A 24,884-nucleotide genomic window follows, 5' to 3' on the forward strand; every position below is an offset into this window, starting at 1 on the left:
ACAAGATGGTCAATTAAATTTTGTGACTTAATAGAATTTCTTCTAAAAACTAGTAGTAATACTTATTTTATGTCATAAAATATTCAGTTTTATAACTAATTCAGATAACTCTAATCTTTCATGGTAGACTATTTAAATAACTTTAGGTCTCTGTATTCTCTTTTAAGGCAAATTCTAGGGGAGGGGAGGGCATTGGTCAAAAAACAAACAAATGAACAAAAAAACCCAAAGAAAACATGAAAGAAGTAGTAAAGGAAATGTCTCTTCTAAAATTCCTTTTTTTTTGGTCACGCCTGAGGCATATGGAAATTTCTACACCAGGGAATGAACTTGTGCCACAGAAGTGGCAAATCCAGATCTATAACCCAATGAGCCAAAATTCTTTTCTCTCCCCAATCAATATTTTGACATCCTTTGTTTTTTAAGATTACTTTGTTAATAGTCACATTTTTCAAAAACTGTGTGATTTAATTACTGATTGGAAATAAAACCTTTTTTTTCAGCTACTTCTCTTTTATTTCCAGAAATCTAAAACTTTTGTACCAAAGTTTTGTGTTTTTGTTTTTTTGTTTTTTGTTTTTGTCTCCTTAGGGCCATGCCTGTGGCATATGGAAATTCCCAGGCTAAGGGTCCAATTGGAGCTGTAGCTGCCAGCCTAGCCAGAGCCACAGCAGCTCAGGATTCAAGCCACACCTGCAACCTACACCACAGTTCACAGCAGCACTGGATCCTTAACCCACTGAGTGAGGCCAAGGATCGAACCCTCATCCTCATGGATGCTAGTCAGGTTCGTTAACCTCTGAGCCACGGCAGGAATTCCTGAAGTTTACTTTTAAATTGAATAGTAAGCTATTTCCTAGAATTTTTTTTTTTAAATCTAGTATAATTTTTTTACTTGTTGTAGATAAATCTGAGTATTTGCAGTTATACCTGTGACCTCCTACTCAACAGTCCCTACCAAAAAAAAAAAAAGACAACATTAAATCAAATGGAATTGATTGATTTTACATGTGGTATATTAGAAGGATGCCTGTACATGATTTTTACATGTGATGAATTTCCTATGAACATGACTGCTGGCCCACTGTCATCAAGTCATGCATTTTAAATTATTTTTCTAAAAGTGAACCTAGATTTGTACACATCTCCCTTCATTCTCTCCTCCAACTCCTCCTTGTGAACAACAGCATGATCTTGTCTTTATTAGCGTTGCCTCTAGTCGCTGGAATCAACTGTCCACAGCTTGCTCAGGAATGGCGGGGACCTTGACCTTTTCAAGAAAGTGTAAACTTTGTATGTAACTATACATGCTTTTTTCTTTTAATGGTGATTTAGAATTAAACCTACTTCTTATGTTTCTTTTAACACAACTAACTTGACTTTTTTTTTCAGTGTTCTATTTCTTGGTATTTTGCAAGCAACTGATTTCCATGCTTTTCCATTTTGGTTCCTTAGGAGCAAACAAAACAAAGAGTTTCTCTAGAAGTTTGGAGTATCCCTTTAATTTAAATTGCTTGCCTTTCTCTCATTCCTGAAAGAAAACAAACACATTTTGCCTATTGTTTTTCCTGAAAAGGTAGATGATTCCCATTTGATAAGGTGCTTATTTTGTTATTAATGAAATTGGAAAATTAACAATTTTGATATTAAATAAATTTTTTCTTTAAATTTCCCAAGTTTTCTTCCACTTAACAGATAGTGGCTCTGGGAGAGATTTTTAAGAGGACAACACTTATACTAATGTTAGGCTCTTATGGGGTGTGTGATAGAAATCATCTTTTATCACTTTATTGCTTGGTTTTGAAAGTTTTATTGCTTGTCGTTATCCATGTAAAGTAATGTGTTTATATTGTTATCCTTGGGTATTCAGTCAGCATTTCATATTTTACCCATGCATATAAGTCTTAATGTAACGATCTGCAGAAATGGTGAATGGAAAAGGTTCATTGGATTCCTCATTCCTTCTTACAGAGGCCAAAGCATGAGTGTTCCCTTTGGCACACTGTTGAGCATTTTGCCTAAGACACTTGACTCAGTGAGTCAAACATGGAGATTCCTGGAGTTTCTGTTGTTGGCACAGGGGCTTAGGGATCTGACGTTGTAAAGTGCAGGTTTGATCCCCAGTCCTGCACAGTGGATTAAGGATCCAGAGTTGCTGCAGCTGTGGCATGGGTCGCAGCTGTGGCTCATGTTAGATTCCTGGGCCAGAAACTTCCATATCTCACAGGTGTGGCTGAAAAAGGAGAGAAAAAAAAAATGGGGATTCCTTTTTTTCCCTTGGGAAACTGTTCCATGGTCCATAAGATCTCCCTGTTTTGAAATTTTTCTTAATCTCATGCCTAAAATTTCCTTATTATTTAAATTATTCTACAAGGTATTCATAGGCAAGTGCTAGAAAGTCCTAAAAATGTAACCCAAAGTTCCTTCTTGAATCGTTGGAACCCTATTATTCGACAGATGCTGGAGATTGTGATGCTGGTGATGGCGAACATAATTATCGTTATGTTGATTACAAAATATGCAGGGAAAGTTCTCCCTTCCACCTCTGCTGTCCATCTTAGTTCTCCATTCTACCCGCTCCCAAATCACCAGCCAGAATTTGTTAATTTCTGGTGTATCGTTCCAATTTTTATTTATGTATATATAACCAAATACTTCTCCCTCCCCCCTTCAAATAACATATTGTTTGTAATTTCAGTTTATTCTCTTGAATTTTTGAGATATAATTAAATAATCTGTGAGTAGGGATGGAAAATGTTAAATAATAGTGTTAGTGGTCATTTTGGGTTTTGTTTTTTGTTTTTTGTTTTTGAAAAACGGTTACTGAGGTATACTTGACATATATATGACTATTTGGCATGTATGTGACCATACATATGACTACACATATGATATATATATATATATATATATATATATATATATATATTCCTTTGGTCCTTATTTCTTGCCTTCTTTTGAGTAAATTGTAAAGTTTTTAATACTATGTTCTATCTCCCTTATTAAATTTTTAATTATACCTCTTTTTATTATTTCAGGGATTCTTATAAGAGAGTACAATGTGTATCTTTTAAGTTATGACAATTTGCTTTCAAACAGTATCATATTTTTTCTTGGCCAGAGTAAGACCTTACATAGTAGAATTCTGTTTATCTGTCTCTCATCTTTTGTACTCTTGTCTTATGTTTTACTTCTAAAAATGCTATCCTCATGACATATATTTAGAAAAAGTCTTTTATAGTTATCCAGATATTTCTTATATTGGAATTTTTTTCTTCATGCAAATCACAATTTCCATTTGGTGTCATTTCTCTTCAGTCTAAAGAACTCATTTTAGCATGTCTAATTGGACAGTTCTGCTTGAATTCTTTCAAGTTTTATCTGAGTAAAATTTTTCTTTATTTATTTCACTATTCATTTTTGAATGATAATATTCATGAGATATTGACTTTTAGTTTGGCAAGTTCCCTGTCCTCTCCCCATCTTTTTGTATTTTAAATCTGTAATTTCATCAACTTCTGCAAAGTTTTCGGCTATTATTTATTCAAATATTTCTTCTGCCCCATTTCTCTCCATTCCTTCTTTGACTCCAATTACAATATGTTATATTGGAGTTCCCATCATGGAAACGAATCCAACTAGGAATCATGAGGTTGCGGGTTCGATCCCTGGCCTCGCTCAGTGGGTTAAGGATCTGGTGTTGCTGTGAGCTGTGGTGTAGGTCGCAGATGCGGCTCAGATCCCACGTTGCTGTGGCTGTAGCTCTGATTAGACCCCTACCTGGGAACCTCCATATGCTGTGTGTGAGGGCGGCCCTAAAAACAAACAAACAAAAAGAAATGTTATGTCATTTAATATCATTTCACAGTTCTTGGATACTTTTTCTTTTTATTACTTTTTTGTATCTTTGTGTTTCAGTTTGGGTACTTTACATTGATCTTCTATGTTGACAGATCCTTTCTTTTGCTGCTTCCAGTCTACTCTTAAATTCATTTAAGATCATATTTTTAATTTTTAATTGTTTTGATACCATTTTTTGTGCTGTCATTTGTATTGGTTTATTTTCACAGTCTCTCTTTCTCTACTGAAATTCCCCATCTCTTCATGTGTATTGTCCATTTTTCCATTTAACATATTTATGATAGTATGCTTCAATGATAATGGGTCACTTTTTTTTAAGTAATATATGCACTTTTTATTTAATTATAATGGATGTGCAGTATATGTCACAAGTGTACAATATAGTGATTCACAATTTTTAAAGGTTATAGGCCATTTATCATTATTATAAGATATTTGCTGTATTCCCTGAATTATACAAATACCCTTGTAAACTAATTTTGTACATAATAGTTTGTACCTCTTAACCCCTTACCCCTATCTTGCCCATCTTCCTTCCCTCTTTCCACTGGTAACCACCAGTTTGTTCTCCTATGAGTCTGCTTCTTTTTTGTTATATTCACTAGTTTGTTGTATTTTTTAGATTGCACATATAAGTGATATCATATAGTATTTCTTCATGTGTCATAATTTTTTATTATATGCTAGATATTTCATATAAGAGAGTAGTAGAGAGTAAAGTAATTAGAATTTTATCCTCCGCCCTCCCCCCCAAAAAAAAAACCTCCAAAAACTAAAACAATAATAAAAACACCTCCTTTTTATTTTAGGCTTCTATGATGGAGTGACTAAGTCAACATGACCTCTTTTAGCTGGGCTCTGTAGAGGGGTTTTTTGTTTGTTTGTTTTTTGTGGGTTTTTTGCAGCTTCAATTTTATTCACATGTTTTGAGGCTGGACTTAGGATTTTCCTTTGAGCAGGGCTTGAACTCTGAGCACTGGTGAGTTTCCAGAAATTTCTTTCTCTTTTCAGCTGAGTCACTATCTTTTTGATTTTGATCCCTCTCTGTGTCTTATAGCCCCACTGCTCCCTCTTTGAGTCTCTGGGGAATGCACTTTGCTTTCCAGTCTTGCTCCTAGTTTTCTTTATTTTGGTAGGTTCTTCTCTGCTCAGCTGCGTAAACTGAGCCATGGAAGAGTAGTTGCCTTACAGTGTTTGAAGAGCCAACCCTCAGAGGGTTTTCTCTCAGCTCTCCTGTTTTCTCCTACTCTAACTTTTGGTGCCTGGAATTTTGGAATGCCTCAGATAGGTTTCTGTCAGCTCTCTTGCCTATTCCCCAGCCTACAATAGCCAAGATCTCAGAGTTCTTAGTATGGACTTCTCTTTGCTCTGCTGTCTTGCACCCCACCTTCAGGGAGCCAGCTGTCTTAGAACTGGGGGAGGTCTAGTAAAACCCAGGGGAGTACCTCTCTCAGAATACTACCATGCCCTGAGCACTCAGTGATGACCCATAGGAAAGCTTTGGTTGGTAGACCCTATACCTCACTCTGTGGCTCAAAATCCTAACCCATTATGCCAGCCCTAATACTGTTCTTAATATTTTGTTTCAACTATGGCCTTCTTCTTACCTGTGTTTGTGGAGGCTTCTACTCCACCAGGAATGAGAACAGCCATGGGTCTCTTCTCTGTTAAGAAAAGGCTCATGGTTTTCTGGAATGTACTTTACTTATGTGTCTTTGTATCATCAGCTCTCTGATAAATTTTTAAAAATTTTGATTTTTGTAGCTTCTCCAGCTTTTTTTGTTTGTTAAGGTGAAAGCAGTGGTCTCTTGTGACTTCCTACATTCCTTGGGAAAAAGAAGTCTTGTTTTGTTCTTTATGTAGCCTTGCCTCCCAGCTTCTCTAAACAAACTGTCTAGGAGTGCTTCTGCAAGCAGTCTGCTTACCTCTGTTTCCACAGCCATTGTTTCAAACAGAGCATATAGATTTTGTGCTTCGGAATGGTCCCTCATCTTTAGGAGGTGTTTTTTAGTTGGTGCGTTTTGAACTCAGCTATGTTTGAGTCCTCTTACCATCTTTCGTGTATTTTATCACCTTGTACCAAGTGGCTCTACATGATCTCATCTGCTTTGGAACACCTCTCCACATATTTTGGGATCTATGAATAATAGCCATTTTTTAGTTTTGCCAAGAATGGAGAATTCAAAGTATATTTGTTCTAGTTATTCTCCCACCCACCCCACCCCAGAGGAAAAGGAGAAGAAAAAGTGGTGACATGGAACTTGCAGGTCCCATTTAATCACTTCAACAAAGTGGTCTTCATTTACTTTATGCAGAATGCAGACTAAGACTCTTGAACAGCAAGACTGGCATTTGAATCATAGTTAGGTTAACTCATACTCTTAAATAATATGCTGAACATTAAGCACATTATCTTTGAAACTTCTCTTGTATTGTCTGAATTCTTTTCAGAATTTGGGATAACATGTATAAGTGACTTCTCTGGATAACATATATATTAAGTACTTTCTAGAGGAGGGGGGAGCAAAAGGGTAAGTGAGAACCTAAATCTTTAGAAAACATTGAGAGTTAAACCAGAGAAAATCAAGTTAAAATATAAGTAAAAATAGTCAAAAGAAAAAGGGACCAAAAATGGGAAGCAAAATTTAGTCCCAAGGGCCAGTCGAAATTGGAATGGAAGGACAGTCTAGTCTTTATCATCAGATTGGGTGATAACTGGGTGAGGAACTATAGTGGCCATAGTGGGTGTAGGTGTGTTAGGCCATCTTAAAATACAGAGATGAGCAGTGGGGGGCCCATCCAGAGTTTTATCTGCTAGAAGGATAGACTTGCTGGCATTCTCAATGATAATGATGATTATGATGAGAGCAGTTATTTTTGTTTAATTTCTAGTATGTGGTAAGCACTATACTAGTTATTTTATAAACTTTACCTTGGGTAGACCTGAGTTATATAAGGGCTCAAAATTAATCACAATTAGAAAAGGATAAAGCTGAGATTTGAACCCAGTCTCATCAGCTGCTCAAATTGGAGGCCCTTCTAGTTTATCATATTTTCTTTCTTTAAAGGACAAGAAAACAAATTTGAAACAGTAATAGTAACAAGCCCTAAAACTCAAATTAAAATTAGTGTATGTATAATAATGTTACGTATATTCAGAGCAGAAATAAGAAAGAGCAGAAAGAAAAAAAAACAAAAACGTGGCCTCCTCAGCCTTACAGATCATAAGATTGGGTACTTTTTGGTTCGTGGTAGACTCTGGAAGGATCTGCTAATGTCTATCTCTGAGTATTGTTGGAGTTGCCATGCTTAAAGGTAAATCAGAGAAAATTCTTGGGTAGGCCCTTCAGATGGCTAAAGGGTCAAAAAATTAAACAAATGAAGAAAGATCCTTGGATTATTTTCCCTGAGTGGAAAGTTGTGGAGTTGTTAGGTGTCTTCAAGTCTGTGAAGAGCTGTTTGGCCAAGTGTGGTCAGCAGCTGTTGTAGGGCCCTACTGTGTGTAACTGTAGTACCACAGATTTCAGTTTAACTTAGGGAAATGCTTCCTGACAGTAATCAGTGATTGTTGATTAACCTCTTTGCTAAGGGGAAAAAAATTAAGGGACCTCCATCCCAAGGTCTTTTATTAAGTACATTCAGTGTGTGATGACATCAGGGAACAATGCACTCTAGAGGACCTCTCAAGGTCCCTTCTAGCCCTAAGGTTCTATCGTTATTGCATATTTATAGAGTGCCAGAATTGGCTGTGTTCTTTTCAGAGGATGGAATTACATTCAGTCCCTGTCTAGAGCTATCACAGTCAAAATTAGATGTATCAGCAATACCTTGGTTGCCAAATCAAGTCAAAGTTTAGTGGGCACATGTCTAACTATGTGTGTTCTCTTTAAGAACATTGGAGAATGACCTAAGAGCATGGTAAAGGAGCTTTAGTTAGTGTGGAACACTCCAGAGAGATTCGTATTAGGTTCCTCTGGACATTTTTGTAAAATAATAACAACAATATAAAAATCATTTATTGTTATCTGTTAAACAATCTAAATTAGAATTATTGTCCTCCAAACTTTTATTCAGAATGAAATGAAGGGGAAAAAGAACTGTACATTATTGATAAACTATTTTAAATGGTAGGTGATATTCTGTTACGAGCTGATAACTTTGGGTTTCTCTGACCAAGGATGATTCATAGTCCATTCTATAGCAGATCTACAAAAGAAAAATATGTTGCTAATTTAAAACTAGATTATACAAATCTGTATTTTTACTGGAAAAAAGTAAAGGAAAACACCATTGTGTATAATAAAAATTAGTAGTTCAGATTATCTGAATTTGAAAGGGGTAATGATCTATTTTTACGTAAGATGAACTATTATCTATCTAATCATGGACTTATTAATCTCAGACATTGGCTTGTTGTAGAAAATTAGCTTATCAAGCTTATCAAGAGCATCTACCTCTTTCTCCCACTAATCTTTTTTTTTTTTTTTTGTCTTTTTGCCATTTCTTGGGCCACTCCTGCAGCATATGGAGGTTCCCAGGCTAGGGGTCTAATCAGAGCTGTAGCCGCCGGCCTACACCACAGCCACAGCAACGCGGGATCCCAGCCATGTCTGCAACCTACACCACAGCTCACGGCAATGCCGGATCCTTAACCCACTGAGCAAGGCCAGGGATTGAACCCGCAACCTCATGGTTCCTAGTTGGATTCGTTAACCACTGAGCCACGACGGGAACTCCCAATCTTTTCATAATTTTTAAACACTTTAAATTTTTCATTTGAAAATAATTTCAAACCTTCAGAGAAGTTTAAAGAACAGCATAAAGAACACACCCTTTACCTGGATTTACCTATCAACATTTTGTACCATTTGCTTTCTCATTTTTGTATGCTTTCTCTATTGATTTTCTTCTCTCTACATATGTCTGTTTTTTCTGAACTGATTGAAAGCTTCATACATCATGTATCTGTTCAGTGTAATTTTATAACTTTCTTAAAAAGTAAAAATAATTTTTCTCAATAGTTCTTGGAGAAAACACCCACTTAGAGGCAACTTGGAGCATTATATTTTACTTTGCTTTTTTCCTGTTAGCTATTTTAACTACGATTCATGAGGTCCTTTTAATGTCTTGTTATCTGGACTACATTATTATTTTCAGATTGTCTTTTAATAAAAATCTCAAGTCTCAACACAAGTACCTGCTGCTACAGTATAAAATGTTATAGTTTTGTCATGTGACATGTTAACAGAATTTTTCAAATTCTCGGTACATTAGTTTTATGGAAGAAAACTCACTTTTAAAATGTAAATATTTGCATTTGAGTAATTGAACTAATTAGATTTCTGTTTAGTAAAATTACATGGGTTCAGTTGAAGTTTTTGACCTTTAACTTTGTTTATTTTCTATGTCAGCTTGATGTGGATTCACGAGGCTCATTTGCCTGTTGGCTTGTTTCCTTCCCGGTGGTTTCTGATTCCACAAGTCTGAGACTGAATTTCACTGAAGGAGTAACTCCATAAGTTCCAGAATGAAGATGCAACTTATAGGAAAGGGATCAGGATTCAAATCAGACAAAAATAATAGAGGAGGGAAATTAAGCTATTTTATGTACTGATGGGCAAATGGATATTATTTTTTAAGTTGTGAAAATTTTATTACTGTATTTTTATTGATATAATTTATCAACATCTTTAATGTCTGAGATCAACACCCACTTAGAATAGATCAACTCTGAATGTTTTACCAAATAGTCTGAGATATGGAAGAGATTTGGGTGTAACTGTGATGAGGTCAGTCCTTTAAAGTTTTCAGTTGTTCTTTGCGAACACTGAAGACACAAAACCAAGATCAATTTGGGCCCAGGGAAAATGATGCTTTTACTACTCAGATTGACAATTTTGTGGGCAATGGCCTCACCTGCATCCCCAGAAGGACTATAGATCCAAAAATAAAGTCAAAATGCAACCAATGTCAACTTCTTCATGTAGCCATTGAATTTTGACATGGAATTTTATTAGAAGCCTCTTTCTCCCCTGATAACATGTAGTTCCTGTTAGTATTTTTCTTATATATTTATTAGTATTAAGTGTATTTCATGCTTACATTATGTTAGACCACTGCCAGAAACACTAGACAGGATTAGTCCCAAGAATATGTTTCTTTCTGTAGCACCCACCCACTCAATGTGTGATCTATGGTAATTCTTATTCATTTGAAATACAGCAATTTGTTCCTGTCAGTAGAGGATAGATTTGTTGTTTTAAATTGCGGGGTTTTGTTTTTGTTGGCATGTTCCCCAATACAAATTGAATGACTGACAAAAATCTATTTGTATGACGGTTCAATCTAGATAAGTGCCCTCTGTTGCCTAACGGTACAATTTGGGGTCTCAGAGATAAAAGTGAACTGAATGCCAGGCTTGTAGCAGAGCTTCTTCATGCAGATAACAGAAATAATCCATATTCCTCAGGTCCTCAAATCAGACAGACAAAGGATAAATATGCATGCACATCATGCATTTGAAAGGGTGGTCTTTTAGCTTCTACATAATGAAAAATGGGAATATCTAACTTCGGAGAACAATACAATAGCTGATATGAGATATGCCCATATTTGAAATTAAAGAGAAATGTGGTCTTGACTTATAAAGTTGGAAAGAGGTCTGATGCTTAGTATTTTCCCATAGTATATTGGCTTTTGTTGAATGGATTTACTTTGTATTTTAACATGCCTATTCTGAAATAAGTTACACCTTTAGACAATGATTCTTTTATAGCTTTGATATTCTGCTACTGATAGGGTTGAAAGGGTCTCTTTTACTCCCCAAGATGAGGAGCAGATATTTGTACCTATTGGCTTACCTCTGCTTAAAAACATGTCAGTCTTTTCATATAAGTATCTGTCATATAATTCATGTATTAAAAAGAATATGAAATATGTGGTAACAACAGTTACAAGGAAAGAATTTGGACCAGTGCATATGGTAATAGACATCCTGGGAATATGACCAAAGGACCAGTTGAAGATATTCTAAAAAACAAGAGTTTAATCCATAGGGCATGGAGATTGGATTTGGAGAGTCGTGGAGAGAGTAGGATAATTTTCAAGATTCTTTCCTGGGTTGACTGTGTGCATGGCAACACTATACATCAAATTAGGGAAAACAGGGGAGGAAGAGATAAGAGAGAAAGAAAATGTCCCACTTTGTCTCTGTTAAGTCTGAGATACCTTTAGATTATCTAAGGCACCAAGTAGGAATTAGATTTATACAGAAAACATGTCTTTGCCAGCCTCTAGATGGAGGTTGGAACAATGGGTATCAATGAGATCATTCAGATGAATGAGAAGAGGACTAAGAATAGAGACCAAGGGCAGACTGAGAGAGAAGTTATGATGAAGGAGACCAGGTGGACAGGAGGAGTTTCAAGGGAGGGTAGTAATATAACTGCTGAAGAGAAAGCAGGCAACAATGTCAGATGGTATTGAAAGGTCTAATGAAAAAAGGACTGAAAAGTGGCCATCGGAGCCAAAGTTGGTACAATTTGTGCAATGAAATAAATGAAGTAATATTGACTTATAAGCCAGCATATAAAATGAATATCCATGAGTGCATATTGATATCAGTTAATGATTGTATAGACAGATCTCCCATGCAGAAGAATGGCAAATAATTTATGTAAATACTCCTCCCTCAAGGAGGTGGAACATAACTCCCTACTCCTTAAATGTGGGCTGTGCATAGGGCATACAGTACAGAAAGAAGGAAAAGAATAGCTTTACAGTGGAACTACCTGATAAACGCTTTCTCAGCCAGGTCATCAAGGTCAACATCAACAGTGGTAAGTCACAGTGATAGTTGGTACATGTGATGTAATGATGATAATAACACTTTGCCTCTTCTACCCCAAAACATATAACCCCAGTCTAATCATAAGAAAAAAAATCATACAAATCTCAGTTGAGGGGCATTCTATAAAACACCTGACTAGTACTCTTCAAAACTGTCAAGGTCTTCAAAGACAAGGGAAGCTTGAGAAATTGTCACATCCAAGAGGAGCCTAAGGAGACACGACACCTAAATGTAATGTGAGGTATTGTCTGCTGTCCTGGAATAGAAAAAGAACATTAGGTACCAAGGAAATCTAAAAAAGTGTGGACATCAGTTTATAATAATGTGTAATAATGAACAGTTGATTCATTCATTGTGACAAACATACCACACTAGTGTAAGATGTTGATAATGGGAGAAATTAGATGTAGGTTATATGGGAATTCTCTGTACCATCTTTACATCTTTTCTATAAATTTATAACTATTCTAAAAAAGTTCATTTTATTTATTTTATTCTTTTGGCTGCACCCATGGGATGTGGAAGCTTCTGGGCCAGGGATCAGACCTGTACCACAGTTGAGACCTGTGCTGTAGCTGTGGCCATGCTGGATCCTTAACCTGCTGCATCACAGGGGACTTCTTAAAAAAGGTTATTTAAAAATGATTTTGTCCACTAGAAAGTCATTGGTGTTCCTGAGGAGTCCTGTGGTGTGGTAGGAAAACATCCAGTTTGTTGGAAATTGATAAATGGCTGGGACATGAATAAGTGGAACTAGTGCTTCTTTCAAGAAGCTTGGCTTGGAAAGGAAGGATAAAGCGAGGTTGGACATTTGCCAGGGAGAGTAGTAAAGGGTGAAATAACCTTTTAAAATGTATAAAGTTGGGGTGCACTGTTTGTATTCTTGAAGAGAAGAATAGGTGAAGAGTGCTACATTGAAGATACAAGAGAAAGAACATGTACTGAGTGGGCAGGATGTTATTCTAGTCAGTTGAAAATGGAGAATCTTTTAGAATCATAAACATGTTTATGAATCAGGTGTGAATATTTATATTTACTTTGCTATATTTTATAGTTTTGGGTTACCCTGGTATTGAAGTATTGAAGTAATTTTCAGACTATTTCCACGGAAAATTTAGGCTAGAAGAGTTTTGTTTTATTGCCCAAGCATCACAGTTTTATTGGCTGTATGCATAAAGCATTAAAAAGTATATTGTACACCTCTGAATTATGAGCACCGTAACCTCACTATAACACAAGCATCCTCTTTACTAAAGAATCCGTCACAATCTGTCACAACATGGGTCCAAAAGTAAGTACTAAGAAAAAAAAATACTGTAAAAACTGTTTGCTGGAGTTCCCGTCGTGGCGCAGTGGTTAATGAACCCGACTAGGAACCATGAGGTTGCAGGTTCGATCCCTGGCCTTGCTCAGTGGGTTAAGGATCCGGCATTGCCGTGAGCTGTGGTGTAGGTTGCAGACACGGCTCGGATCCAGCGTTGCTGTGGCTCTGGCATAGGCTGGTAGCTACAGCTCCGATTCGACCCCTAGCCTGGGAACCTCCATATGCCACGAGAGCGGCCCAAGAAAATGGCAAAAAAAGACCAAAAAAAAAAAAAGTTTGCTTATGAGGTGGTTGGTTCCAAGCTAGAATTGTAGAATAACTGTAGAGGGAGTCACCAGATCCCATGAGTAAGTGGGCAGTTCTTAACACATCTTAATACCTGGTGTGGCTCCTCTCCTGCCACATGGGTAGATTATCACTGCTTTATGGTGCAGCTTTCGAAGATTAATCTTGAAATGTATCTAAGTTACACCCATAGGTGTGGTTGTGACTCACTGTCTGAGATCAAACATTTTATTCTATCAAATAAAACATTTTACCTTAAGTATTTGTCACCCTGGGACTTTCACATTTATTGTTTTCAATATTACAAATGTTGACAACAATGTATAAGTAAAGATTTATTTGTTTATTTTGGGAGAGGGTGTCAAGAAACACAGTCTACAGACTAATCAAGTTTATGGCTGATGATTAGTGCATAGAACTCAGTGGGTGGCACAGACACCCTCGCTCTGGGGAGTGAGTGATAGGACACCCCCAGCCTGTCCTGGTGGTGTGGTAAAGTGAAAAGAGTACTGGCATTGGGAAATGGATTCTGTTCTTGTTCTGCTTGGTCTTTCCCTGGTGTTGGCCTTGGGTAGATCACCTATCTGGCTTAGAACCCCTCGTCTCTAGTTTGTAGGCTGGTCTGGATGATGCCACATGTCACTGTCATTTGTATGATTACTTCAGTATAGTTGCACAGAAGGACAAATCAAGATCATTTGTTTTTGGATATCTTGACATCATGACTATGGCCAGATTTTCAATGAATGGATCGCTTTCCCTTCCTAGTGCTAGGCAGATTACATAGAGAAACCTAGATACAAATTAATTATATAAATCTACACACTTTATTTCAGTAGTTCTTTTAAAAATACAAATAAAGCAGCTATCATACAGGATTTATTTATCAGACTGTCATTTTCCAGTGGGAATGTATAGAGTATTTATATGTCATTATCAAACAAAATAATGGACATTTTGATTATTTCAAGCACAGTCTGTGTAGTTTTTTATATTCAGAAAGACTTTAAAGAATTAGACTCTACTATATACTTACACTATTCCAGATGTTGACAGCAACATCTGGGCATTCTATCATGAGTTGATTTTCTGAATGAAGTAACTTAATTATTGATTGACAAGTTAACATGATTTAAGACACAGACACTGTGTTCAATAGCAGTGTCAAAGTTGTAAACTATAAGCATATCCAAGCAAGTGCAGCCGTGATTCTAACTAACTCAAGTTGCATTTAGAAACACTGATGCTTAGTTTAAATTTCAGGCATAAGTTTAGAAATGCTGGAGGAGGAAATGAAGAAGTGCAGTTACATGATTTCTGGGCCCTCTCTTTTGCAAATCATTAAATGATGTAGCAGCCATGTGGTCAGAGTTTCTAGTATAAATAAAAATCTATTCCAGCATTGTGAAATACAAAAAGTCATACCATATGGATTGCATATGGGTTTGTATGAGTCTATATGTGTATATATACAGATATAACCTCATCATATGCAAAGTCACATGTGATATTAAAGCTAAATTTAAAAAAAAAAAAAACTAAGAGAAAATGTGGTGTGATTTCTCTTGTTATTTGCAGCCAAAACACAAATATCTGTTTCCAACATGTAAAATGTTTTGAAACTACAAGCAAAAATAATAAATGAGAATGATTATAATAGATGTTTGTATTTTATTTTATGTTTTATTATTTATTATTACTCAATGAGTTTGTATTTTAAATTAAAATATTTTTTCTGGTATTACATACTCAGGAACAATGGGTTATTTCAGTGTTCTTACAGTAACCTGCTTTTCCAACTACTGGTAGCCTAGCAGCAGAGCATGTTAGTATTTTCTTTCTGGTAGCTTGCATATGGTCCACTGGCCATGAGTTCATGATAGATAGGAAGCGTATTTTCCTTTTATTAATGCTGCAGTATTGGTAACATGTGGTATGTGCACTTTCCAGTGAATGAGCTTGACCTTTAACTCTAAAACAGTCCCTTGAGCAGGAGCAAGCCATGTTTAGTGGAATGATTACTTAGAAGAAACAGATTGGAAGTTACTTTCTCTGATAACATTAAAGAAATGAAGTAAAGTTTTTGTTTTTGTTTTTTAACCATTGAAATTCATCCAAAAATTGTGGTGCTATAAACTAGGGAATTAGGCAAAACAATGTAGTAGTAGAATTACTGGATTAAATAGTATGGATTTTTTAAAAGCTACTTGAGGTATATATTGGCAAATCATTTTCTAGGAAGGATGCACTAATTTCTACTCTCAGTCATGGTCTTACTGCATCCTTTCCAATATGATCAACTCATATTTGAGTTGCACATCCAAGGTATTATGCTACCTCCCATTTGTTTATAATATTTAAATCCTCACAAAAGCCCTGGGAAATAAATATTGTCTACACTTTTTTAGAGATTGAGCACACTGATATTTAGAAAAGTTAATTTGACCGGGATCACATATTGAAATGCTATTTCATTTCTTTTCACTCAGTGTCCTGTACTTTGTCATCCCAACAACTTTCTAGGGATCAGTTACCTAACAGTTTTCTTTCCCTTTACCTATGTCATGTGGTATATGGTATGTTTTAATCTTAAATCTCTTTTGGCCAAATTAATATAGCACAGAGAACATAATAAACAAAATGTTATAAATTCCTTTTTATTTTTTTCTCCAAAATATGTTTCCTGTCCTGGATTGATGAGCCTTTTTAAATCCTGGGTCAGGGGTAAAGTAAGGATGAAAAGCTAAAATTGCCAGTGGTGAAGTAGAAGTGAGGTTAAAAATGGAATGCTTTGTGCCAAAGATAGATGCATTTTAGAAAATGCCATCTGGGCATTATAGAAGTATGATATTATTTAATTAGAACCAGATAAAATTAAGTAAGAAATGAATACCAGCAATTATATGACTAGCTAATAAATATAATTTCACGATATTCTGTAGCTATCCCAAAGTGTTAATTATAACAGGAGTAGTTAAATTCTTTGGCTGTGAAAGCATAACAGTTTTTAATAGATGTATCACCTGGTAACCTTGGGCATTATTAAATATATAAAGACTGAAAGACATGGTAGAAGCAATGGAAAAGTCTGGCCAGACTGGGTAATTTGTTTTAGACCTATGGAGAAATCTATTAACCATTTCTTCTATAGACCAATTTGATTAGGAAGTAGGACAAGCTGTTCTTTCATTACTTACCAAAACCATACTGCATTTTGTATCAATTATTTGGCTGTCTGCAGCCCATAGATTAGAATAAAGGGCTTTCTTAGTGTTTGTGAATGTTGCGAATTGCTGATTAGTAATTAAAGTACTGAATGAAGAAAATCAGGCCAAAACTGAATGGGAATGAGAAAGTCTTAATTCTGTAATACAGATGTTGGAAACAGATTGTCTTGAGCAGCCCCTTCAACCCAGTTACATTCTACATAGCCATGGAGTGTTTGCTTCCCATGTAAAACTCAAGTCAAATGCCTTAGAGGTTGTTTCCTCTCCCATGCCTTGTGATGTAGCTGTATGGGTATTAATTTAGTGAAATATCCTGTCTGCCAGGTGTGGGAACTAGCTGATTTTATTGTAATACCAGATCATTACTTAATTCATATGCAACAGAGTGCAGCACATGGAAAGCATTATAAATCTATTTACAATGTGGCTGGTCTGATGATAACATTGTATTAAATTCCCAGGTGAGGCAATTTAAGCAATTGCTTTGCCATGTGCACGCCATGGAAATTAAATTCTCATATATGCTTTAGTAATAAACCAACTTCATTGTTATGCTTATGCTAGCTGTGGGTGCTAGAATCCTCATTCTGGTTACGTATATCCTGTTTCACATGTCGAATCATACAGGAGGCGGTACCACAGATCACAGGTCTTAATTAGTTTAAGCTAAGTTAATTCATTTTGTTTCTAGTTGAGCAGTGCCTGTCTAGGAAAGCATTCAGTTCAGTTGGGAGACGTTAAGGTCAAGTAGGTAAGATTGTTTCAAGCCAAGTTTCCAGACAGAACTGAGCAAGTGTATCTGTTTGAATTTGGCTTCAAGAAATCAGCCAATCAGTATTGCAAACCTTCTGTTCATCAAGAAAAAACTGCTTGGAATCTGAAATTCTTGATTTCAAAACCAAGACTCACTTTAGTTATCAGTTTAAAATAACTACTGAAACTGTATGCTCCTAATGTTTTAGGGGTAATAATCAGTTGTTAAATTGTCATTTTTTTAATAGTTCTTATATGGACTGTAGATTTTCCTGTCCAACTGTGTCTAGTTCACTTAAGTATATGTGAGGAGGAATAAACTTTACACAAACACACAACTTAAAGTGAGGAATGCCTTTGTATTTAAGTGTGTGTGTGTGTGTGAAATATTGTCAGCTGAAGCTTTTCCACCCTTATGGTACAGACCTGAAATTGCAATAGATTACAAACTGCAGAGAGCTTCTGTCTTCTCCAGAAGCCACATATAAAGCACCAGTAGACAGTAGTAACTGACAACTAAGACTAAAAATGTTGACAATTTCTTGATTTGCCTGGTTAGCTTATGTATAGAAGTCATTAACTATTTATAAAATGCATTATGAATTGGGTTCCTTCAAACTGTAGCTGAGTGTATGACATTTCCAGCTCAAATTCTCTTGCTTGCATTTGGCTAAAGTACAGATTTTATACAGTTGATAATAAAGTAAAAAATATTTTAGTTAATCAAGATACAGTAGATGTTTCCATTTCATTAACTTTGAATATTCCAAATTAAAGTATAACATAGTACTTATTAAAGTAGAGTGAGGTTTTTAAACATTCCACAAAAGGTAAAATAATTTATTGATATTTTGGAGAAAAATTCCGTAAAATAAGCAGTTTGCCATTCAAAGGAATTGGTCTTTTTTGGTATTCACTTAGTTTAGTGATGACCCTGCGGGCTAAATTAGAATTGATTAAAATTAGGTTACTTAAAATTTCCAACCATAAAAATTTAGGAGAAAATACCAATGTCAGACATTTAAATATAATCCTTAACAAAGCAAAATCTTAATTTTTAAAAATTTTCTTAAAGTGACCCCTGAGCATAAAGAGTTCAGTTTTCAAGCATGAGTTGTATCATTTCCATGAGGAATTATTCCTGATATTTGAAATTAATTGTTTTTTCATTCTTAAGAGAAGTCAGTCCTATCAGAGAACATTTTATAAATTCAGCCTACCACTCACTTAATTATATCTGGAAAGCCATCCAAATGACCAGTTTGTATCATCCCCAATGGTAAGGAATGACATTTATAGGAACCACCCTTCAACTGTGGATAAATCTTTCGTTCTCCTCTGTTGCTGAGCATGTACACCCTTAATTGCTGGTTTTCACATGCAATGGATTCTAACCAAAACAAGATTAGATATTTAGGGATACATGCTTGTAATTTTCTTCTTCTTTTGAAGTATAGTAAATCAAAATAAGAATATAATGTAATTGAACAATCTATGCCCATTTGTTGGCATTTTGGTGAAAAAAGGGAAAAACAAAAACAATCTCCATATGATATTCTTGCATACTGTGGAATGTTTTAGTCCCCCATAGTGATGAAATGAATAATTAAAAAGGCAGCTCTGATACCACAGCCTGTTTAAAGGTTCTCGTTTCCTTTAATGCTGTAAAATACTTTTGCTTAGCTAGTTTGAAACTACAGTATGGGGATCTCCAAATGGGTGAAAGAAAGGCTTGACTTGATTGAAATATTGTGGTAAGGCCATGAAGTACTGTCCTTGTAATTTAGCATTTTTCAATACAATTCTATATGAAGTCAATAGAAATAGCTAATTAATAGTAGCTTCAGGAAATACAATAAGAGAAGCAGCCTTAACATCTGCTGTTTGTGACAGTAAGAAGTCTGGCATGTTCACAAATGAATGAGCTGGGTCACTCCTGAATAGTTAAGATATCTGATATACATGTCATTACTGACCTTGGGCTAATGCCCTACCTATTCTATTTTGTCCTTTCTGCAACATTGTTGCTTTCATTTATCTACCTACAGACTTATTGCATTTGCCAAGGTATGAGATATACATGTGCAGCAGGGAAAGGAAGCTTGAGGTAGAGACTGGGGGCGGGAGGGGACAGCACCATCTCCTTTACAACATTTTGCAATTTTTATGTATTTTTTCTGAGTGTATTCAGAGGGCATTAAAATGAGGAGGAAATTTTGTCCAGTAGAATGAGTACTAAGCTGTAACTCAGGACCATAGGGTTCTAGTCTCAGTTTAACCAGACACCTTTAGAATTCCGTGAGACTGATTTTTTTTTTTTACATAAAATAAAGGGATGTCTAGGTTTATCTATTTTTATTTATACCTCATTCAGCCATTTTCAGCTGGATTCTGCCAGAGAATTAAACCCTAAATGCCCTTAGGCTTCTATTCTAAGTAATGAACTAAACTCTCTCTTGTGTCCCATCTTTGGGAGAATTGAGAAAATAGTCACTGAAATAGTTTTCTGTGTTTTGTGGATCAGATAAGGAACCCCAGTTGAGAAAGGCGACTTTAAAAACGATTTAACATCTGTTAGTTTTTCTTGTCAAAAGTGCTTTTAAATTCTAATATAGTATGATTTTATATTTAAGATATTATGATCTCTATGTAGCAAAGCAGTGTTGCTCATTCACTGGTTTAAAAATCTAATTAAAAATCTTGTTGACTTCTGCTCGAGGATTATGGATAGTTCTTTTTAAACTATAATAATTTTTTCCTATCACATTTGAGCAGGTAAGAAATTTTAAGTCCTAAACTATAGACCCCAAGTGAGAAAAGATTACTGCTTCCCAACTGCCAGTTTTTAATTGACTGTTTTTGCTTAGTTAGTTCAGAGGTAGAAAAGGCAGCAAAGTAACCTGTAAATCTGCATTTGGTTCTGAAATAGCGATGCTGAAGTAGGATCTGAGGATGGCACTCTAGCTTCACAGCTAATTTTTAGAGTCTTTTAGCTTTTCCAAATGTGTGCACATTTAGATAATTCATGAATTGCTTGCAGACATGTTCCTCTGGCTTTACAGGTAAAGGTAGATTTCTTGTAAAACAAAATTTTGGTGTGTGAAACATCAATTCATAGCCCGCTTATCTGTATTTACTGGTGGTGTGAAAAGTTGACTCATAGCCCACTTGCCTTTATTTACTGGGGTTGGGAAATTTAATTTGTTTTACCAGACACACACATACACACACACTCCCACTATTTTTCCTTAGGCCATTATTTGTAGAGGACTTGAAGACATTTAAATTACTGTTTGGAAACAGGATGGGCTTTTTACATTCCATTTCTTTCTGGTTAGTAACATCACAATAATGAAGGGAATGTGGATGTGCTCTTTTCCAGGCATTCCAGTGTATAGCTGGAGATACAATATTATCCTAGAATTAGAGATTTTAAAAGGCCTATATTGTATAGTCCATTTCCTGCCACAATATTAAAGACTCCCATATACTCTTGCTTTCATTACAGTCTGGTGAGTGTTGCAGATATACAGCTAGCTAGCTGTGTTTCCTTCAGCTTTGTGGTCTTATTTGAATGACTTTGTATGGAATAACGTCAGTTCTGATCTGTTTGTGAATAGTAAGAGAGCACTTACACAATGCTGAGTTTTCTTTCGTTACTGGCATTTGAAAAACTTCTAATTTACATTAAACTTCTCAAGTTCAAGAACTTTGCACAACTTTGGTTTGCAGATTTGAGCAAATAGGTTTCCATTAGGGGGCTCTCGAGGTTTGAGATGATCAGCCTTGATACCAATAATGCTTCGAAGCCTTTACTTTCTGAGGTTCATCTTGCTCTCTCCCTTTTTGTTTTGTTTTATAGAAAAGGTCACGGATCGCCTACAGTGACGAAGTACGGAATGAGCTCCTAGGGGATGATGGGAATTCCTCAGAGAACCAGGTAGAATGCTAATCAGGAAGGCCCGGTGGGTGGCTGGAGGGTGAAGGAGGTCACTGGCACACTGGGCTCTCAAGCTGCTCTGTAACAGTATTAGCAGCAACTCATGTGGAAGCGATACTGTTTAATGCAAAGCTGGAGTCTTAATCAACTTCAAAATGTTTCTTGGAGATCTTACATTTAACCCTTTACCTTGTGATCACTGTCTGCTATCTTTTAAAAAAATCTTTTCTTCTCTTTTCGTTATTATTTAGTACTTAAGGAATAACTTGAAACACACTGTTTGCAGACAAAGCCAAGGTCTTCACCTCAAACACATGTAAAAGGAATAAAAAAGTACATAATGCAGCTTTGATAATAATGCAGTATAATTAAATCAACACTTGCAGCAAAACAAATGAAAGTAAGCTTTCAAAATTCGACAGGGCAGCTCAGTCTCCTATTGTGTAGCTTCTTAAAAATACAATCACCAAAACACAAATTGTAGGCACCAGCGTGGAACTTGCATGCTCACATAGAGGTCCTGCCCTGTCACAAAAATAATGATGATGATGATGATAATGATAGTGGTAGTAGCAGTAATAGGAAAAGTCTTTTTGCAGTTTAAGATCTGCATGGGCAAAAAATAAGATACAATTTCTTCTTAAGGGGGCCCTACAATTTGGCTGTCAGTTCTCATTGGATCACATGGTAGTGTCGTGGGTTTAATTAATGTCCTTCTTCTTTTTTTGAATGAGTACTTCAGATTGCATTAATTCATGTAGATAATATATATGACTTTAAAAAATGTTTCAAGAACCTCCGTGTAGAGATGGTTTTTAAAATGTCTCAAACAGCCCTAGTGACTGATTCTCTTTGACACTTTTAAAGAAAATAAATGATAGGGAACTTCAGAAGCGAGACCTGAACGTGTTTATTAATGTTACTTTGGCAAGTCTAGTAAAGGTCTCTACTCTGTCTAAATAAAAATGTACATAAATCATTCATCGAGCAAACCAAAATTTTAATAAGGTAGTAAAACATAATATATTGATAGACATTATAAAAATTGCATAATAGTATTTACCATTCCAAATAGAGTATAAGTCTATATATGCTGAAAATATATTACTATCTACTAGAATATTAACATTGTAAATATGTTGTTACGTTAGGTGATTAAGGCCCCCATCTACCCATCCCTCAAAAGAGAGAAAAGTCACTGAGCTGATTACGTTTGTTTTTGGAAAAAATCTTACCTCCTCCACTATGGATGTTTATCAGCTTGAGTTCAGACATGCAAACATGTTAAGATTTGACTTGGGATTTCAGCTTTCCTGACTGAAATGTGAGACTAGCTAAGGGAAAAAAAAAAATAAGGAGCACATCAAACATAAAAGGGTGATGTGATAAAGGAGTTTTACTCATAATAGATTAAATAATGTGAGGATGAGAGGAAAAAAATTTTCTCCCTATTTTAAGTGAGATTTAGATTGCTCATACCTCTTGAGTGGATCAATCATGGTTTTTATTTTCTATCTTTACTGCAAAAAAAGCACTGTCTTTACTGCATAGTCCCCATGTCGGTTCTTTAAAAAGCTATAGATCTTTCCCTCATTTGAAACCACTGCCTAATCTAGAGGAAATAGAAAGGAAGGAGGTGTTTCTGTCTAACTCAGACTCCTTTATTGTAATGGATGTTGTAGTACTGTGACAGGGATCTTTTCTTTTCTTTTTTTTTTTTTTTTTTAAAGCATGTTCACTTCTCTTAATGGACATTTTTTGTGCCTAAAACATTTGCCTTACATACATATAAGTATGACTTTTTTTATGCCTAGAGAAAAATATTCCACAAAAATAGAGTTCATAGTTTCTGAATTTTTCAAATTATATTCCTGTCACTTTAAAGTGATTACTCAGAGATTTCCCCTGGACTTGTATAAATCAAACTTACAAATTCTGAAAGTGCTGGGAGAACCTGAAGTTTAGTTGTAAGGAGCTGTCATTTCAATAAATAGAGTATGATAAATTATAGTCATGAAACTGTGGAACTGTTAGATTATTACTTATGTGAACTTTTCAGTCTAAAATTTGAATCAGGTTTGAAAGTTCAGAGAGACTGCACTTAACTTTTTGGATATTTTGTTACCAAATGTAGCAACATTTCCATATCACAGTGAAGCCTTTAAATTTTGTTTTCAGGATCTTTATTATAATATAGAAATTAAAAATCCCTAAAACTACACACATCCTTAAATGGGAATGGTCACTTGAGAATAACTCTTTATTCTGTATCAGTATTCATTCAGACTATGGCATGAAAACAGACACCCTTTCTTTAAGGGAAGAAAAGATTTTAAGTTGGCTCTTCATTTTAATTCTTGTAGTTCAGTGGCTGAGAAGATAGCTTTTTCTGTGTAGGATCACCTGTAAGTTATGGAAGAAAATGTTTTCTTCACAGAGATAAGTTTATTTTCAAGTTAATTGTTGAGAAATTGATTTTCAGAACTTCTTGACCATGTAATATTTATGATAAACTTTTAACATAGAGGGAAAACTTGCAGGTAAACAAAGAGACAAAAATAGCAATATTTGTTTAACTAAAATTAGGATATATCTCAATTTTTTTAAATTACAGATCACAAAAGAAAAAGGAATAAAGAATTCATAGCAAAGGTTGCAAATAGATAAAATAAACTAAGTACTAGCTCTTTATTTTCGATGCAGCCAATATACACACCCTCCCTTTAGTGAATTCTTTGTGGATTTAGACAAATGTGAATGCCATAGCTATTATTTCTCATTCTGCCAATTTATAATGCATTTTTTAAGGTATCTAAAAACCTGGCTGCTAATACACATAATTATAATCTTCCAATTACTGATAAAGTATATTAATTTACTCTTATATATGTAAACACTTTTGCCATGTTATAAATGTTAAAATTTCAAAAATTTTTCACATGCATTTTTAATGTTTTTCATACAGTATGCAATTTTATTTAATTCTAAATTAATTTCTTTATATAAATTCATTTTTATTAGATCCATTTCATACAAGCAAATATAGCTCATCCTTGACTTACAGAGAAGGAACAAAATTACCTACTTTTCACATTAGAGTATTATTGGGGCTTTCCAAGGTCTATTGTCTTAGGCATTGTCCTTCCATTCTTTAAACATGTTATATTTTCCATTGCATATGACAACATTTTATTTTTTTGAGAGTTTGTTCTTGAAATGTGACGATGCTGTATTTAGAGTGGAGACTTTAATAATTGTTAACTTGATTTAGTTTCATGAAAACCATTCTCAGAGAAGTAAAAAGAAAAAGCCCAAACATTGAACAGAATTAAATCCCCTTCACAGTGGAGTATGACAATGGGGCAAACGCTCCAAGCTCTACTCATGAAACCTAATAGTATCTCAGTTTCCATATGCAAAATTATATTGATCAGTGAATAAATCTGAGTAAATGAAATTTGAGAAAAATCCTACATAGAAGGTTCAAACTATGTATAAAGAGTAGGATGTTTCTAAATGTGGGGAAATTTTTGTGGTAGAGCAATATTCAGCAGATATGATTGCTTAATTTTTTAATGCGAGGTTCTCTTAAGTTCTGATTTGGGCTTGCTGTGCATAAAGTGTGTCAAACTTCAGCTACAGACC

At 35.2% G+C, this 24,884-nt stretch overlaps 1 protein-coding gene across 5 annotated transcripts in view; it reads left to right on the plus strand.

Annotated features, from left to right (window-relative positions):
* VTI1A (vesicle transport through interaction with t-SNAREs 1A) overlaps nt 1-24,884 on the plus strand; it is a 366,600-nt gene that overhangs the window by 55,094 nt on the left and 286,622 nt on the right. For 4 of the 5 annotated variants that reach the window (XM_047760686.1, XM_047760688.1, XM_047760687.1 and 1 more), the window contains exon 4: nt 21,162-21,239. The exons of the other annotated variant lie outside the window; for it this stretch is intronic. In XM_047760686.1, the coding sequence (XP_047616642.1) occupies nt 21,162-21,239 (78 nt within the window). The remainder of the gene's footprint in view (nt 1-21,161; nt 21,240-24,884) is intronic. 5 annotated transcript variants of the gene reach the window in all.

Source organism: Phacochoerus africanus, chromosome 15 (assembly GCF_016906955.1).
Source record: "Phacochoerus africanus isolate WHEZ1 chromosome 15, ROS_Pafr_v1, whole genome shotgun sequence".
NCBI classification, from domain to species: domain Eukaryota; kingdom Metazoa; phylum Chordata; class Mammalia; order Artiodactyla; family Suidae; genus Phacochoerus; species Phacochoerus africanus.